The sequence below is a fragment of the Vicia villosa genome, linkage group LG1 (assembly GCF_029867415.1).
Source record: "Vicia villosa cultivar HV-30 ecotype Madison, WI linkage group LG1, Vvil1.0, whole genome shotgun sequence".
NCBI classification, from domain to species: domain Eukaryota; kingdom Viridiplantae; phylum Streptophyta; class Magnoliopsida; order Fabales; family Fabaceae; genus Vicia; species Vicia villosa.
In genome coordinates, this window is record NC_081180.1 from 149114293 (window position 1) to 149134688 (window position 20396).

The 20396-nt window shown below is 30.5% G+C and overlaps 2 protein-coding genes across 10 annotated transcripts; one reads left to right on the plus strand and one right to left on the minus strand.

The window, feature by feature from the left end:
* Window positions 1–1750: 1750 nt before the first annotated feature.
* LOC131644456 (uncharacterized) lies at window positions 1751–6381 on the minus strand. 9 transcript variants are annotated; one of them, XR_009296488.1, is made up of 15 exons: window positions 5802–6380; window positions 5343–5639; window positions 5115–5210; window positions 4870–4965; window positions 4676–4772; window positions 4474–4592; window positions 4190–4394; window positions 3824–3914; window positions 3606–3720; window positions 3328–3448; window positions 3142–3243; window positions 2717–2779; window positions 2501–2610; window positions 2318–2402; window positions 1970–2109 (listed from the first exon to the last, which is right to left on the minus strand). XR_009296488.1 is itself a non-coding variant. In XM_058914966.1 (13 exons), exons 8-13 carry the CDS (start codon window positions 3910–3912, stop codon window positions 1934–1936), a joined length of 669 nt encoding a protein of 222 aa, XP_058770949.1. In that variant the 5' UTR covers window positions 3913–3914; window positions 4190–4394; window positions 4474–4592; window positions 4676–4772; window positions 4870–4965; window positions 5115–5210; window positions 5343–5639; window positions 5802–6376; the 3' UTR covers window positions 1751–1933. The 9 variants fall into 9 exon arrangements, 2 of the variants coding, with proteins under 2 accessions (XP_058770949.1, XP_058770950.1); XR_009296487.1 differs by having other exon boundaries at window positions 3581–3914; window positions 5802–6381; XR_009296483.1 differs by having other exon boundaries at window positions 3328–3720.
* A 3978-nt stretch (window positions 6382–10359) lies between these two features.
* LOC131657084 (uncharacterized mitochondrial protein AtMg00820-like) lies at window positions 10360–10918 on the plus strand. Its single transcript, XM_058926583.1, has 2 exons — window positions 10360–10699; window positions 10833–10918. Exons 1-2 carry the CDS (start codon window positions 10360–10362, stop codon window positions 10916–10918), a joined length of 426 nt encoding a protein of 141 aa, XP_058782566.1.
* Window positions 10919–20396: the final 9478 nt, after the last annotated feature.

Genomic DNA, 20396 nt, shown 5'->3' on the forward strand with positions numbered 1-20396 from the left:
GGACCTGTTCCCATATCCGCAGCTTAAAAAATTCACGTAATTAAGCCCATATTCGTGTAGGCACCAACGTTTGAGTTTGTTCCCGTATCCTATAGATATTTAAATTCGTTTAATTTATTTTTTAACAAAAGAAAGATAATGGCATAACAAATGATATATGCTACTAGGGACTCGTTCCCATATCCGCAGTTTAAAAAATTCACGTACTGAACCCCATATTCGCGTAGGCACCAACGTTTGAGCTTGTTCCCGTATCCTATAGATATTTTAATTCGTTTAATTTATTTTTTAACAAAAGAAAGATAACAGAATAACAAATGATAGATGCTAGTAGGGACCCGTTCCCATATCCGTAGTTTAAAAAATTCACGTACTGAAGCTCATATGCGTGTAGGCACCAACGTTTGAGCTTGTTCTCATATCTTATAGATATTTAAATTCATGCAATCCACCAGTACAGTTGAATGGCATCCGTCACTTTAATTCATGTGCGTTCGTACGGGTACCCGTTGTTTTTGCGCATTTGGATTGAGGATAATAAAAGGTATTAATAAAAGATTAAATTTTGGTTAAAATGGGTAAAGTTATAAAATTACTAATATTAAATCATTTATTCATATTCTATATTAATTTAAATTAGTAACTAAATCATTTAAAAAAATAATGGTTGAAAATACTTTAACCATACAAATGAACAATTAATTGAAAATAATTTAATTATACACTTTTCATAATCACCAAAGATGTATAATACTGGTATACTTTCCGTTAATATTCAATATTTTGATTAGTAATTTAATATTCCCGTTAATATTCAATATTTTTATTAGTAACTTCATGTTCCTTTATATTCAATATTTTGATTAGTAACTTCATGTTGCCGCTAATATTAATATTTTGATCAGTAACTTCATGTTCCTGTTAATATTCAATATTTTTATCAATAATTTCATGTTCCCGTTATTAGTAAATTCATGTTTCCGTTATTATTCAATATTTTGATTAGTAACTTCATGTTCCTGTTAATATTCAATATTTTGATCAGTAATTTAATATTCCCGTTAGTATTCAATATTTTGATCACTAACTTCATATTTCTGTTAATATTAATCGATTAAAATAAATTTACAAATCAAATATATTATTCCATATATAAAAATATTTAAATCGATCGTATAAATATTTCTATATATAAATAATTTTGTTTGGAATTATCTATAAAAATATTTAAATCAATAATAAACTAATTCTTGTTATTATTCAATATTTAATTAAATGTGTTAATAGCAGTACCATATACATGTATCATATAAGTACCCGTTTGTATCGGTATAAATATATGTCATTCTTATAAAAATGTCATTCAATTGATAATACTAAATCATGTTTCATGTTATGTTTCATCATTTATTTTTAATTGTAAAAAATATTAATATTTTTAATTAGTGTTATTTTTTATTTCCGTCAACCACAATGCGCTAATTAAATATTTGTATTTTTAATTTTTTTATTTAATAATATTTACATTAGAAATATTAAAGTCGTTGACATTTTTATTAAAAAAAAACGATTCATTTAATTTTTAACGGTCGCCTTCTAATCAACTTAGTCTCTAAGCCATACAAATCAATAAATTATTTTAACTTAGTCTTTCATTCAACTACCATGTCTTTCTAAAAGATAAATAAAAAATAGATGGAAGAATAATGTATAGACTTTATAATTGATTTTATTAAATTAAATACTAAAATAATAAAAGTGTTATAATTTGAAGATTACACTATGAATACTCAATTCAACAAAGAATAGAAACAGACAAACAAACATGCATCATTATTCATTAGTGGGAGTGACAACTTTGATTTGCCTATGTTTAATTATCCACACACTTATCTGTATCCCTTTATGGAGCTTTACTACTGAAGCTCTATTCTCAAGATAAAGGAAAGTAACAGAGAAGAAACAGAGATTTAATAAGCAACCTTGAAATTGCAACACTGAGCCTCCTCTTCATCCCTCCACTGTATTTTTCATCTTGTTTATCAGCAATTCTTCCATGGTAAAGGTTTAAACTCTTCAAAGATTCTTCTACCGCCTATAACAATATAACTGGGGCTGTATGTAAAATTATCCAGCTAAAGAGAAATTTACTCAAGTTGCATCTAAAATACAGCCATCGTATATAGATCCATACAAACAACTTTCCAATTTCATTGCTCTAACTAATCTAAAATACCTATCCATAACAGATTCTCCTAACACAACAATAGTAATCTTAATATTTCAAACAGTAAGAATTCTTGTGGATTTAACTTACATGAGTCAAGAGTGAACCTGTAAGACTTTTAAGTCTTCCATAAAAAAGTAGGTGCTCTCTACCTGTTAAGCTTTCCCACAGCAAGCTATAGTATCACAAGATGAAAACAGTAGAAACTTCTTTCAATTGATACAATTGTTGATTTCAGGAAAAACATAAAAATTTCAGAAAATTCCAGCTTACTCATGCTGTGGACATACTCCCATGCTAGTATATATTCCATTCATATGATTTCTTATGTCGAGACCTTGAACATAGGCTGCACCAGAAGTTGGCTTTGTGAGGCTAATCATCTATAAACAAATATAAGCTTATTAGATTTATGAATTAAGGAGAAAATAATTCTAAGAATGAAACATGATTCGTTGAATTCTACGAAGAGTCAGAGGTCCATAGTACTTATGTGTATTGACCAAGCATAACCTTCTTCACAAAAAATGTGCGGGGTAGGGTACATGTAATCTGCCAAAAATTTAAATATATTAAACAAAATCATCTTTTAACTGACCATACTGAGAAAAAGAACTCTTGACAGCATCATTAGGACCAAGCATACCGAAGCATTCCCCTCGAGGTACACCAAGGAAGAACTCTCTCAAGGAACAACTCTTTCATCAGTTTTGACACCAAAAGAGTTTGTGATAAAATTGACATGTAATAATTTAAAACCTCTTCTTAATTTAAGGATCACTTTGATTTACAAATATCTTATAAATATATGACTAATAGATTTTCTTCTTTACCAATATCAATATGATCTAAACTGAAATGCATTCTAACGTTCCGCAGAACAACAGAATTTTAACAATTATGAGCATTATTACCTGATTCAGCACCTGCAGTATTAAGTATATTAGGTGTACGACTTTGTTTCTCCCCTGCATCATTCGATACAGCAGCTGCATGACTCGGTTCAGTCCCAGTCCCTGCATCATTTGGTACAACAGTCGTAATATTTCGGTTTAGCAGTTATGCAACATGGTTTAATATCTGATTCAGCCAGCACCTACAATGTACGATATATCAGCTGTAGGACTCGGTTTTTCCCCTGCATCATTCAGTACAACATTTGTATGACTCTGTTCATCCCCGGGATGATTCGGTACAACAGTTGTATGACTCGGTTCCGCCCTGCATCATTATCACACGACATGGTTTAATATTTTCATCATTATCACGCGCCAACATAGTCACATACAACACATTGTTACACTAATATCTACACAACACTACATTAAAAAATATAGGATACAACATGCTTACGCAACATCTTCGAGACACTACATACATCACCAATACTGTTGGAGCAATGTGTAAGGATCACTTATCTTGCAATGCTACGATCCAATTTTGTTTCAGTGCCAAGGGCTAAACAACTCAGGTGAAGGTTCTGACGACTATAACTGTTGTAGATCAATTACATCCACCACATTCCTCAAACACTAATAAATATAAAACATGTAAATCAAACCTAAAACATTCAAATACACATGACTAATAACTTACCATACAGACAATGCATCAACAACAACTGGCAGCCAAGAAACTGGCACAAAACTCGGGAATATTATCTTGTATGATAGATTCGGCTTCATGGCTGCAATTAAGCAAGACGTGGAAAATAGCAAGATCAAATCAAATCTAAACTAATCTTAATTCAGTTTTGAAATAAAAAAATGTAGTAATTGAAAAAAAATAACAATACTAAATAATAGAATTTTGTCCAAAACTCCGTGTTTAATTTTCATCGTAGCCGACTGTTGTCTTCATTAGAGAAAAGCTAACATACCGACACATCGGTGCCTGTCTGCACGCTAGTTGTAGATAAAACGAAAATAAAAAACAACAAAATGTGAGCAAAACCCAACGAACCTGCAATCTTGGCATTGTAAAGTAAAGTTCCCCTCTTGATTCTCTGTTAAATTTATGAAAATCATATAAGTAGGCTTTGAGCAGGTCATGAGCTTGAATTGCTTTAGTGAATGCCGCAGATCCCAAATACTCGGTGACATGATAGCGGCCAGCTATTACAAAATTTAAAACAACATGGAAATTCTTGTCCTCCTCAAAGCCAGTTCTGAACAACAAAACATTATAGAATTACACAAAGGTACAATTACATGATGATACAAATTCAACTGCTTAGTGACTGCTACCTTCCTATAAGTATCAGAATGTTCTTTGGCCCCAAAATGCGGGACTCCGTAAATAAACTCGTAGCAAAGAACGTCGAGGCTCCATATATCAACACTTGCATCATGTTCTACACTCTCAACTGTCGAAACATCCAGAATTTAGGCTCATCATATAGAGAAACAAACATATTTAATATGGAAAATTCCTGTCGTATAAACTTACCCATCTCGGGTGGAAGGTAATCCAGGGTGCCACACATGGTCCTCCTACCGTTGAATGTGTGTACCTACCAGCCGAAATCCGCAATCTTCAATTCGCCCTGATAATGAAAAAGATTATAGCCTAATGAGCACAAGATGAAGGAAGACAACATCCAAAAGACCATAAAAGAAACATCCAAGAGTAATGGCGGTCACCTGAGCAGCGATAAGAAGGTTCTCTGGTTTAATGTCCCTATGAATTACATGGTTTCCATGGCAATATATAAGGGCTAGGGCCAATGACACAACATACTACCTCAGCCACAAAATAACAACATAAACTTATCAATTTAAGAATATAGCCACATAACCAATCAAATGCAGGTCCTATTTTACATGTTAGTTCAAATTACCAAGTAAAAAAAACACATCAGATACGGTGAGGGGAAATTAGTACTTACAGTAGCTGCACGTCTTTCACTAAAATATTTGCATTTATGTAACTCCTTGTAAAGTTCACCTTTAGGTGCAAACTCTAAAATCAAATACACTCTTTTCTGCAATGAATTAATTTCATGTAGAAAAAGTTAATAGCATGCCGCATAATTTAACTTTCTTCAACAATACATGGTTCAATTCTATAACAATGAAAAATTGTGTATCTCTATGTATCATAAGTATTTTATTACCTGAGAATATATTTTACATGCTTTCCAACAGAGACATCTCTTCAGGGAAGGTGTTCACCAGTTCCAACATTTCGCACAAACCCGTGAGCATCATCAACACCAAATCAATCAAAAATTAAATCAAAATACTTTAGGAAGGTCGTGAGATGAGGAGTACGAAAGGGTTAGTATAATATGAACATAACTACCAATACAATCAAGAACGAAACACCATCAGACATAGAGAAATAAAATCCATGAGAACTCTGAGATCTAAATTAAGCCACAAGAGATTTGTACAACTCCTCCACCATCTTCCTGTATTTTGTAGAAGTAAAAACAAAAACATAACAAAATTACTTAAAAGATATATTATACAAATCAACAACACAACAACTACATAGTAAAAACAGAACAGGAGTAAAGAAGAGGAGAAACTCAAAATCGAGATTGGAGTCACAACCACCGTAAACCACTCACCGTTTAATCAAACTCGACCACTGTGAAGGGTCGTCAGAAAGAGAAACCAATCACCGCCAGCATCAGCCTTCCGACCAAGATTGACACAGCCGCAGACACCATACGCGAAGTCATCCATCGTTGACAAACCTGAAGCAACACCGCCGTGAACATGATAGGTTGCGTATTTGTCTTCAGAACAATGAAGAATCCCAATCATGTGAGGAAAAGTGAAAAGGAATTTGGGAAAATGGATCGTGGAATTTTTGAACGGTTTTGGAATTTGGAAGAGGGTGGGATTAAACACAGTTACGAGGATAGTGGAAATTGAAGAATAATAGAATGTAACTGTCAAATTATAGTGGAAGAAGAAGTTAATTTTTAGAATGATGATGTGGAATTTTGAGAAGAGAGTTGCTGATGTGGAAGGCCTTAGGATTGAGCAAATGGTAAACTTTTCTTATATGATGACAGATTTGATCTTCATTGATCATGAGTATGTTTATCGTTCTTCTCAATTATCGTCTCATTCCATCTTGTAATGTTTTCTTTCTATCTCTAGTTGTTTAATTTTCTTAGGGGTTCTTAATCATTTTTCCTCATTTTCTTCTTTAATTCAATACATTTATACTAAGGTCAAACATCAAATCCTCTTTTATGATGATAACATAATATGTAGTCTCAATTTGATTGACAGCAAATTTCTTTATGCAATGAATTTCACGAAAGCAATCATATTTATGAAACTCATTTGGCGAAGGTTTGAGTCTATAAAAACTTCTATTCGAGCATAATGCTTTATAAAAATAGAGTCACGTTAACAAGTGCTCTAGAGATACTGTTTAAAGATTTTAAATATAGAAAATATTTTTTAAATAAATCAATTATTTTAATTTTTAATGCATTAAATAGAGTATTTTTTTAAAAAATATATCTTTTATTTCTTAGAAAAATTTATTATTTCAATTTTCATTATATTGAATACAAGTATTTAATAAACAAAACATATTTTTTAAACCCTTAACGAGTGTCTTGAAGATACTCGTTAGCATTTTCCATAAAAACATTATTCAATAAAAAAATTCAAAAAGTTGAAACCATTCTAAAACAGATCTATTATTAAGACGAAAATGCAATTATTAAGACGATAATTAAGAATTTCAAATTCTTTAGTTTTTGGTGTCATTTCAAAATAATTAAATTTAACTTAGATAAAATACTCCATAAATTTCCATTATTTTAACAATTCTTTATTTTTGTATCCAAACAATAAATTTTGGTCAAATCATTTTCAATTCCCTCAAAACATTATATTACCTCATTAAAATGCTCCATCCAAACACACTCATAATATGTTTGGATGAAGCATTTTAACGAGGGAAAGTAATTTTTTGAGGGATATGAAAATGATTTGACCAAAATCCATTGTTTGGATGAAAAATATGGAGAATTGTTAAAATGATGTAAATTTATGAAGTATTTTAATCAAGTTAAATTTAAAGAATTTCAAATGACACCAAAAAGTAAAGAATTTGAAATTGCTCCATAACTTGAGTGTTAAATTGTCTATTGTTAATTTTTCTAAATTTGCAAAATGGTCCAATATTTTATTAAAATTATAAATTTATCCCAAAATTTTTCATAAAATTGCAAATAATTCCCTAATAATTTTCTAAATTTATAAAATGGTCCCTTAAAATTTTCAAAAATTGCAAACCAGTCCCTATTTTTTATATTTTAAATTTGACCCAAAAGTTTTAAAATTGATGAAACTGACCAAAAAAATTTAACAATGAATCATTTTAATACTTCATCCGAACAAAAGAATTTAAAATTGAATGAATTTCAATTGAATCATTTAAATTGCTTAGAATTTTAAATTCCTTAAAAATTCTTAATTGCCTCATCCAAACACACTCCAAGTATGATGCTAATGCATTTTGCTCTGTTTAGGCGTAGATTTATTTTTGAATATGGCATGTTTTCGAAAAGAGTGGTCCCTCCTTTTATGTGGTTTCACCAGTTAGAAAAAGGGTATCACATTTCAGCTTTAGGACCAAAACTTTTATTTTTTTCATTTTTTGACATTGATGTTATTTTTGTTAAGAAAGATATTCTTTGTGTTGAAACTATGTTGTGTGTCGAAATTGCAAGAAGTCAAAATGTCGAAGAAGTGTCTTGATAGAATTTTGACTTAACATTGTTTTGTTTGCTTTTATTTAGTTGGTTAGAGAGTGCTTAGTGAACAACCAACCTCGTCCGATAAATAGGGAGGTACCCTATTATTGTAAAAAAGTTTAATTGTGAATAACATAATATTGCAATGAGCAAAATAAAGAGTAAAGGATTTTCTCTGCAGAATTCTTAACTTCTTCTTCTCCCCTTTTCGTAAACCCTAATTCTCTTTTCTTCCCCAATTCATCTTTTCTTTTTTTCTCTCATAATCATTGTGCTTCAAAATCATCTTTAAATCAAGATGTGGTTGGTTCACTCGAGTGAAGAGTGAAGGACAAGAGGCAAAATCAATCGGAATATTGATTCTTGTTCATCAAGATTGATTCAAAATTTTCCAAGTTTTAGGTGTAATTCCAACATCTGGAATCTAGACCATTGGCTGTGTGATTCTTGAGAAACATAGCACATTGAGTAGTTCGATGAATCATCTAAAGAGTCAGAATTACGAGAATTAGTGTAAACAAATGAAGATTGACTTTTGCTATCAAGATCTTTGGGATCTTGTGAAGGACGGAGTAACACCACTTGCAAAAAACGTGACGAATGAAAAAAAGGCTACACACAAAGAATTGAAGAAGAAAGATTATAAAGCCCTCTTTATAATTCATAAATGTGTTGATCCAGATAACTTTGAAAAACTGATTTATGTTGAATCAGTGAAAAAAGCATGGGTAATTCTAGAGAAATCATTTGGAGGTGCTGAGAAGGTGAAAGAGGTGAGGTTACAAATTCACAAAAAAACATATGAATTGCTTTAAATTGAATAAAGTGAAATCTTAACTAATTTTTTCACTAGGGTTACGAAACTGGTGAATCAAATTAAGGTATGTGGAGAAGTATGGTCATTACTCTATTGATTATCCTGAAAAGTCAAATTCAATATTTCAATTGTAAGAAGTATGGTCACTACTCTATTGATTGTCCTGAAAAACAAAAGAATAAAAAAAAATGATGCAAAGCTTATAAAGCATGAAGAAGAACAAATGTTGCTGGTGGTCACAACTAAAGATGGAGAAAGATTTAAGGACTAATGGTACTTGGATTCGGGATGCTCATCACACACGACTGGTAGGAAATATTGGTTTGTCAATATAAAAACCCTCAATGAAGAACATGGTTAAATTTGAAAATGGCAATACTCTAGCAGCTGAAGGTATTGGTGATGTTCAGTTTAGAGGAAAGATGGCAAAAGGTCAATAATTTCAAATGTACTATGTATACCAGGCATGAAAAGCAATTTGCTTAGTATAGAGCAGTTGTTCGAAAAGAATTACAAAGTGGCGATTGAAGATAAGATGATAAGAGTTCTCGACTCAGTGGAAGGTTAATCATGAAGGCTCATATATCTCAGAATAAAACCTTCAAGATTGAACTTAATGTGATGGAGCACAAGTGCCTTGCAACTGCAACTATCATGGAGGAATGGATATGGAACTATAGACTTGGTCGTCTCAACTTCAAAGTCATCAAAGATTTGAAAAGAAGAAATATGGTTTCAGGATTACCAAAAATTGACATTCCAAATGATGTATGTGAGGAATGTGTTGAGGCAAACCAACAAAAGAATAGATTCAAGAAGGATGCTTGAAGCAAGTCGAAGGCAATTCTTGAAATGATATACTTCAATGTACATGGTCCTATCCAGGTCGATTCAATTGGAGGTAATAGATACTTTAACTTATTCATAGATGATTTTAGTAAAAAATTATGGACTTACATAGTCAAGAAGAAAAGTAAAGTGATTGAGGTATTTGCCAAGTTTAAATCTATGGTTGAAAGACAAAGTGGTCGAAAGGGAAAGACTCTAAGGAATGATAGCTGTGGATAACATGTGTAGAAAAACTTTGACATATTATGTGAGAGAGAAGGGATTGTGCATGAGGTGGTGCCACCCTACACTCCAAGAAGAATGTTCAACGAAGAAGCTAGAAGGAATCACGAAAGAAGAATGTTGGTCTGCGTCAAGCCTAACTTTAGTCATTTGAAAGTATTTGGAACTATAGCACATAGACATGTGCTTAATCAGTTGAGAAGAAAACTTGATGACAAGTTGAGTCAAATGATCCTGATAGGATATCATTCGACTAGTGGATACAAGTTGTTCAACCCAATGAACAAGCAAGTTATAACCAATAGCGACATAATCAAAGAGGAGTTTAAGGAATGAAATTGGACTTAAAATATAAAGAAGGATTAAGTGAGAATATTATGTGAAGAACCAGCAAGTGAAGTTGAAAGATATGTTGAACAAGAAGAATTCAAAGGTCAAGCAAGCACAAGCATACCTCAAAGAACAAGACATGTGCCTGCTAGGTTGCAGGAATGTGTGATTACATTAGATGATATGGTCGATGATGAAGGTGAGCTAGTATATTATGCTTTCTATAAAGATATTGAACCAGTCAATGCAGCTAAGGCATTAAAGGAATCAAATTGGATGAAAGCTATAGATGAGGAAGTGAAGTCCATCAAAGTCAACAACACTTGGTCACTTGTCAAGTCATCTCAAGACAATAAGACAATCCATATGAAGTGGGTATACAAGTTGAATTTGAATCCCATAGGAGAAGTAACTCGACATAAGGCAAAACTTGTGGCGAAAGGATTTCTTCAAAAAGAAGGAATCGACTTTGACAAATATATTGCACCTATTGCTAGGATCGAAACAATTAGGTTGGTTGTTGGTCTAGCAAACATGAACTATCAGAACAAGATTTGGTTCTACAATATATCTCTGAGTTTTGATAACAAATGAGTATGTTTGTATGAATAATTTTGGTAATCTAATGTTTGTTGCTTTGAACTTTTAAAAAACAGGTTCTGAATCTGATGAAAGGCGTGGCCAATACATCAGCAGATACCAAGTTCCGCATCTGCGCTACATAATATCTAATGAACAATAGCAAAACGCTTCAGAAGCCTCTAAAGTTGTCACTATAATACGAAGTTTGAAGAAACCAATCTGAAGACCAAGTGCTGAAAGACTCTGAAGACGCAGTTCTGAAGACTTTGAAGACTTGAAGCTCTAAAGATTCATGTTTATAAAGACAAAGGGTACTGAAGACCAAGTGCTGAAGACTCTAAAGATGTGGTTCTGAAGAATCTGAAGACTTGAAATTCCGAAAACCCAAATGCTTATTTTCTTTCTTCCAACTCATGCTGTCAACCGAAAATTATGTTTTATTAGTTAAATTACCAGCAAAAATCGTAGATATACCTGTGGATATATTTTCGTAGGAAGATCTTAACTAAAATAAATATTTTCTATAATAAAATTGAATAAAATAACAACAAAGTTATAATCATATTTTTGGAGGAAAATCTTAACAAAAAAATATTTTCTGTAATAAAATCGAATAAAATAATAAAAAATTATAATTCACACAAATCTCACATTAAACCTACTATGACATGCTAAGAACTAAGATCCAACATTAAAATTCTATGATACTAATTCTCATCACTCATCCCCTATAACCACACAAATTCTCAACCTTCATATGCAACCACTAATTAGAATAGAAAGTTAAAATTAATGGCACAAAAGTAATAAGACAACAACAAGATTTTGATTCACACAAATCTCACCTTAAACCTACTACAAGCATTCCCTGAAAACTAGTATCTAAGACAAACACAATGCTAATGAAAAACATAATCCATTTACATAAAACTTTTTATGCAAAGAAGAATTCATTATCCGTTTTCTAATCATATTTACTCAAAGTCTCAATTCTACAACAAATTGTCTATACAATACATTTGCATGCAACGAAGAAAGAATGAGAATCTAGAAATTGTCTTTACAATATCCTATTTTCACATACAATACTTTTTTTAACCTTATTTGCCATTCTTTAAATCAATTGAACCTTCTTCATTATTGCTAGTTTTCAAAGATTATTTAACACAAATTTTTTATTGAACAAATGGATATATATATACAATAAATTCTATTGCTATGTTGTTGAGTGCATTTTATATTATGTCTTTTTGTTTTTATAACTATTTAGCTTATTATGAGACCAAAAAGAAATGCAACCCTTTTTTAAACTCAAATAAAAATTGTTCTATTTTTGGAATCTTTAAAATATGGTTTTGGTTTGGATGAATTGAGTTTGACCTCAAACTTCCCACTGTCCAACCTTTCTCGAAGTTTAAGAATATTTTATAATAAAAAAATGGGTAAAAATTATTGTATGTGGTTGTCTCATTTTTAAAACAGATTCTTTCTTTTATCAGACAAGCTAATACAATATTAAAAAAAAAGTTAAGTTAATAATTTATTTGATTAGCCATGATTATTGCATTAAAAACTAAAAATAAAAAGTGTCACAATACTAATATTAGTCATTTCTCTTTAAATAAAATTAAACAAATACAATTGCACGAGATTGTTATAAATATTATTACATTCAATACTAATAAATATAAAATGTATAATATATTTAATTAAATTAATATAACATAATAATTAACTAATACATTTTAAAATAAGTAACATATTATTATGATTAACTTTATATATTTAAAATCAATTTAAATTCATGATTAAAATATTCCTTTTGTGTTTCTTTAAGTATTAGTAACAAATATTTGTCCATTTAAAAAAATAATAATCATAAACATGTGTTTGTCTTTATTTATTCATTTATATTGGATAACAAATATATTACGGATATTTTTTTATATTAATCAATAACAAATCATTGTAACGTATTTTATTTATATCAATAGTAAATATATGTTATATATATATATATATATATATATATATATATATATATATATATATATATATATAATATTTATTAATAATAAATATTTATTTGGTGTATTTTATTTTAAATAATAACAAGTATTCCTTTCATATTTTTTATTCAATTTTTTAATAAAGTTATATATATATATATATATATATATATATATATATATATATATATATATATATATATATATATATATATATATATATATATATATATATATATATATATATATATATATATATATATATATAATTTTGTGTACCTAGTTGTTTTCCTCTCTAACTAGCTCAATATTTTTGGTTACAAGTGTCTTTACTACAATCTCTTCTGTGCTATATATATAATTTTGTGTACCTAGTTGTTTTCCTCTCTAACTAGCTCAATATTTTTTGTTACAAGTGTCTTTACTACAATCTCTTCTGTGCTACAACTTCCATTTTTTGTTTAAACTTTGAGTTTTATTTTTCATTTGTTTTCTTCTGTTTTTTACAATATTATCAAATATATTAACAATACAATTCTTATTATTTCTCTTATAATCAATAATCAAGTAAACTTGTTTAAAAATATTAACAATATTATTCGCATCACTTTTCTTAATATCATTAATCAACTAACTTGCTTTTGCATTTGAATGATCCATGTCCTAATGTCGGTCTGAAGAATTATTTCATATTGATGAGAAAGTAGATTATATTTCGGATTATACAAAATTAATTTGAATTTTAGATTAGCAATATGTGTACATCCAAAAAACGGATAGAATTTATCAGCCTCACTTTGATTTTTGGATTTATCAAAAATTTTGTTTTGTTAATTAAGGTAGAATAACTCAAAACTTCTTATTATTATATTTAAGTTTACTTCTCAATTTCTTTATTTTATATTTTTTTTACTGTACTTCTTAGTATGCATTATTTAATGTGTATGGAATGAACAAAATCTATTTGTTTATCAATCTTTATCAAGTCAACTTTGATAAAAATGAATAAAACCTACTTGTTTATCACCTTTACTGATATCAAATGAGATTTAAAATTAAAATAAAGCTCACACACTAAAAGCAGAGAGGAACACATATCTTTTACTAGCTCACAATTTATTCAACTTTGATATTTTACTACATCATTGATTGAGATGTATTTATAAGAATGAAATTTGTACTAAACTTATCAACTAAGAAACTATTGGCAGTATAAGGTAGATTAGTTGGCTATAACTTAATTCTTACAAGCTAATTAAATGAGTCATATCTTATCAACTCACCAAGTGGCTAAGAAGTAGTGATTAAGAAAACTAAAAAAATATTAAAGTAATAACTTTCTAGTAACTACTTTAGAAAACTAGAATTCTCTTGATTTAATTATAACATTGTCTTTCTTAAATCAAGCTTGTAGCATTCTAAACATTTTTTTCAATTTGTAAAATAGTTCAATCTTCAGAGGTTTCATAAATATATCTACAATTTATTCTTCAATGAGACAACACTCTATCACCACTTCTTTCTCAGCTATCAACTCTCTTATCCTGTGAAATCAGATATCATTATGCTTGGACCGTCCATGAAAAACCAGATTCTTACTCAGTGCAATTGACGACTTGTTGTCACAATATATCTTTGTAGAACTATTCTGCTTTTGATGTATCACTTCTAAAATTCTTCTCATCCTTATTGTTTAAGCAGCATAATTGGTTGCTGCAATATATTCTGCTTCAGCGGTAGAAAGTGCAATAATTGGTTGTTTCTTTGAAGACCATGAAATTGCATCTGTGCCCAAATGAAATGCGTACCCCGACGTGCTTTTTCTTGTTTCTATATCTCCAACCCAATCAAAATCTGTGTATCCATCAAGCTCCACATCATTATTACTAGCATAAAACATTTCATCAGTCAGTGTACCTTTGATATATCAAAGAATCCTCTTAGCTCCTTGTAAATGGCTAACACATGGTTCTTCCATGAATCTGCTAAGTAAACCAACTCCATAAACTATATCTGGTCTTGTTGCAGTCAAATATCTCAGGCTTCTGCTCAAACTTTTATATTGGGTTGAGTATACTCTTTTACCAGCATGTTCTCTTGTAAACTTCAACTTTTCTTCAACAGGCGTGTAAATTGGCTTTGAATGCTCCATATTAAATTTTTAAAGATATATCTAGCATATTTCTTTAGAGAAATGAGAATTCCATCGTTTTGTAGGACGACCTCAATGCCAAGGAAATAGGACATTAAGCCTAGATCCATCATTTCAAAATGTTTAATCATAGCCTCCCTGAATTTTGCAATCATCTCTGAACTATTTTCAGTGAAAAACAAATCATCAACATATAAGCACACAATAAAGACATCTCCAGGATCAATGTATTTGATATATAACGTGTGCTCTGAGGACATCTCTAAAAACCATTATGCACAAAATAAGAGTCAATCTTCTTATACCAAGCTCTTGGCGCCTGCTTCAAGCCATATAATGCTTTCTTCAATCTATAAACTTTATCTTCCTTTCCTTTGACTACATATCCTGCAGACTGCACAACGTACACTTCTTCTTCCAAATTACCATTAAGAAATGCATACTTAACATCCATTTGATGTATTTTCCAACTATTTTGAACTGATATCGAAATAAGCATTCTAATTGTATCCAACCTTGCAACAGGAGAAAATACCTCAAAGTAATCAATACTTGGTTTTTGTTTGTATCCGTTTGCTACCAATCTTGCTTTATAGCAATCAATCTCACCACTAGATTTGTACTTTTCCTTATACACCCACTTCACTCATATAGCTTTCTTTTCTGCTGGTAACTTTGTCATCTCCCATGTTTTATTCTTCTCTATTGCATTGATTTCTTCATTCATGGCTTTTCTCCAATTTTCATCATCAGTTCCTTCTTCAAAAGTAAATGGCTCACAATCAACAAATAAAGAAAAGTTGATAATCTCCTCATCAGATAGTTCATTATCATTACCCAAAACACAATCTTGTAATCTGGCTGGTAATCTACACGACCTTTGTTTTCTGTTAAATGTTTTAGGCTCATCAGGTGTTGTTTGTTGTCTGCTGGATGTTTCTGTCTCATCAAGTGTTGAATTATATTCAGTCTCCTCTTCATAGTCATTTGAAGTTACTATTGAATCCTTTTGTGACTTTGAGGACCAATCCCATATTCCTCCTTCATCAAAAGTCATATTTCGAATGATAATCACCTTCAGTGTCTCTAGATTGTAGAGCTTATAAGCCTTCAAGTTTGAATTGTAACCAATAAAGTTACATCTTTCTCCTTTGTCATCTAACTTCTTTCTCAGTTGATCTGGTACATGAACATATGCAATACATCCAAAAACTCTAAGGTGGAGGATTGAAGGTCCTCTTCCACTCCAGGCTTCTTCAAGAGTCTTTTCTTAGACACTCTTCGTAAGACACCTATTTAAAATATAAGCCGCAGTAGCAACAACTTCTACCTAAAATTCCTTAGGCATATATTTGGCCTTCAACATGCATCTCACCATATTCATGATTGTTCTATTCTTTCTTTCAACAACTCCATTCTATTGAGGTGTGTATCTTGTTGCTAATTGATGCTCAATCCCATGTTGCTAAAAGAAACTTGTACCGACGAGGTATTCTTGGCCTTTGTCTGTTCTCAATGCTTTGATTCTACAACCACTTTGTTTTTCTACAAATTCCTTGAATGTTTTGAAGGAATCACATGCTTCTGATTTTGTTTCAAGAAATACACCCAAGTCTTTCTATTAAAATCATCAATAAAAGTAATAAAGTAATTACAGCCACCTGGTGTTGGTATTTCCACTGAACACAAGTCTAGATGAATTATCTCTAGCAGCTTCTTTGCTCGCCAAGACATTCCAGTTTTAAATGAATCTCTATGCTTCTTTCCAATTTGACAAGTCTCACATATTCTATTAGGAATATTCAAAACAGACAATCCATAAACATATTCTTTTCTCGACAAGTAATTCAAGCCAGAAAAATGAAAGTGACCAAATCTCATGTGCCACAACCAATCATCATTTGGAATGATAGAACTTAAGCATGGAAATTTTTCATGTTGAATTTTCAAATGAAATAGGCGGTTCGGTGTCATTCTTACCTTTGTGATAAATCTGCCATTTCTGTCAATCAACATGCAAAAACCATTATGAATCTGCATGTTGTAACCTTTCTCCGACAGTTGTCCCATACTCAAGAGATTATGATGAAGACCAGGAGCATAGAAAACATCACCAATAAAGTTTTGAGTTCCATCTTTCAACCTGATAGAAATTCGGCATTTCCCCAAAATTGGAATATTTGAATTGTTTCCAAACTTCACGGTAGATTTTACCGTTTCGTTTAGAGGAGAAAAAAACTCCTTTTTCCCACACATATGATTACTACACCCAGTATCGAGATACCAAATATCCTCTTCTTCAAAAAATATATTACTAGCCAAAAATAAATTTTGTGGATTTTCAAAGTACTCACCGACATTTTGATACGAACTTTCTGCCACATTTGCCTGATGTTTGTATATGCAATCAGCTGCTTTTTGTCCAAACTTTCCACAGTGATAGCAACTATAATTTGTTCTTTCTTTATTATAGTCACTTCTTCCTCGACCACGTTTGTTGAATCCAAAATTATTTCCTCGACCACGATTGTTGAATTTAAAATTATTTCCATTTCTTCCTTGATTGAATGGATTGAAATTATTGTCTCTCTATTGGTTGAAGTTGCCATGTCCTCTTCCTTTATAATTTCCTTGGCATCTGCCTCTATAATTTCCTATTCCCCTGTTGTAATTATTTTGTCCTCTTTCTTCTATAGTATAGCTTGACTAGGAAGTGTTGTTGAAATTTACCTGACTCTTGAGAGCTTCTTATTTTACCATTTTTTTTGGTTTTTTCTAATATTCTGTTGACATGACTTTCAATGATTCCCTGTAATTCTGCTACAGACAAAGTATCTGTATCGTGGGACTCAATTATTGTACTTACCACATGGTCAAATTTCATCGACATCGTACGTAGAATTTTTTCTACCACTTTGCTATTTGGAATATCTTCTCCATATACCCGCATCTGGTTGACAAGATTTATAACACGAGAAAAATGTTTTTCTACTTTTTCTGAATTTGACATTTAGTACCTTTCGTATTCTCTATGCAGCGATTGTAATTTAAACTTCTGAGTCCCTCTACTCCTTTATGTGACAACTTCAATATGTCCCACGCGTCTTTAGCATTTTTGGCATTTGCTATTTTGTCAAATATTGAGCAATCAATTCCTTGATGAATTTGTGAAAGTGCCAACTGGTCCCTTCTACGAGCGACTTATTCAACTCCTTGTTGTAAACCGGGATCCACAAAGCTCCAAACATTTTAAGCTTTTAGATGTTTTGTCTTAAACAATTTCTAGTAACTGAAATCTAACTCTCCGTTAATTTTTGACCGACCCAGACAAAATTGTAATTTGTCATATCTCTCAAAAAATACTCACAATAATTTTTGACACCATGAGAACTCTTTTGTTCCTCACACACTCAAAAATATTTTTAACACTCACACTAACAGAACCTAACCTGCTATGTTACTAATTGGATATCAAATAGGACTTAGAATTAAAATAAAACTAACACAGTAAAAGAAGAGAGGAAGAGATATCTTTTACTAACTCACAATTTAGTAAACTTTGATATTTTACTACACAGGGCCGGTCCTTTGAGTTTGGGTGCCTTGGGCGAATCAAAAGAGTGGTGCCCCTATAAGTTTTTTTAATAATAAATACATAAGGTTAAAAGAAATAATTGGATAAAAACACACATTTTCATTTGACATTGTGCAAAAAGAATACATGTGTGGATCTTTGAATCAATATTTATACTACATCAAAACATAAACCACCATAAAGATAGTTCTTCCTCTTCTTCTTCTTCTTCTTCTTCTTCTTCTTCTTCTTCTTCTTCTTCTTCTTCTTCTTCTTCTTCTTCTTCTTCTTCTTCTTCTTCTTCTTCTTCTTCTTCTTGATCCGACCTTTTTTCCTATGAAATAGTCTGAAAGAACGAGGATTTTTCGCGTATTATTCTAATCCTCCAAAATTTAATTGAATCTTCTCGAAAGAACGATGATACAGAACTCACAAGAAAAATTATCTCTGATGTGATATTGTAATCCAATATTTTTTTCTTCGTATTCTTCAACTCTCTCATAAAACCTTTATAAAATTCAGTGATATTAAAATTAATACTGTTGGATAATTCAATTGATAGTCACAAAATTCATAAAACATTTATAAAATTCACCTTTATAAAATTCAATTAATATTATAATTAATACCGTTGGATAATTCAATTGATAGTTTCAAAATTCAATTGATATAAAATTAATACGGTTGAAAATATATTTAATAACTTTGATAGTCATAAAATTTGAATGAATCAAATTAACCTATAAAAAATTCACTTAATTGCCCTAAAAAATTTAATAAAATATTTTCAAAATTTATTAATACATCTTATTCCAAATTTGACACGGTTAGATTTCTAACCTAACAAATAACATTATTAATAATATAAAATATTTTCTATATCATTATTTTAATATTATTGCCTCAATTAAATTTTTTAGTTGCTAAAATTATGAATATATTAATTGATTTTATTTTAGGGGAATTAATTAATTAATTTTAATCTATATTTTATTTGTGGAAAATTACATTCTTTTATTAATTTTGACTTTGTAGTGCCCTTATAATTTTTTTAGCGAGTATTTTTTTTTAATATATATAGAGCTAACAAAAATTTTTTGGTGCCCCTAAATTTATGGGGCCTTGGGCTCCCGCCCCGCGAGCCCGTGCTTAGGGCCACCTCTGTTACTACATCATTGATTGAGATATATTTTTAGGAATAAAATTTGTACTAAACTTATTAACTAAAAAACTTAATTCTTACCAGCTAAGTAAATAAATGAATCATATCTTATCACTTAACCAAGTGGCTAAGAATTAGTGATTAAGAAAACTAAAAAAATAGTTAAGTAATAACTTTCTAGTAACTACTTCAAAAAAATTAGAATCCTCTTGATTTAATTATTTACCATGTCAGCATTAATAAGTTGAGTTGGAATGTAAAGTCTATTGTAACGACGAAACTAGAATCCTTTTGATTTAATTATAACGTTTACCATGTCAGCTTTAATAAGTTGAGTTCAAATGTAAGAACTATCGTAACGATGATGCTCTAATAAATCGTAAAATTAATTTTTATAACTAGAAGTGTTTTTATGTCTGAAAATTTTTGGATTTTTATAATTAAAGTTTTCAACAAAAGGATAAACATAACAATATCAATTTCAACTCAAAAGAGTGAAGCCTGTATCTGATTGTAGAAAAATTCAGGATTTAATTCTAAACACAGCAAAAATTCTTTTTAATTAATTTGGAAAAATGTTACTTTCAAAAGGTGATTTTAAGATTATTAACAGACATGCGAAAGCGGGCGTTTACACGCGTAAAATCCGGTATCGGTCATGCAAAAGTGGAGAGTACCTTTAAATTAATTTTTCTACTAAAAGCAACATTTTAAGTAAAATGTGATTATTTTCCCAAATAA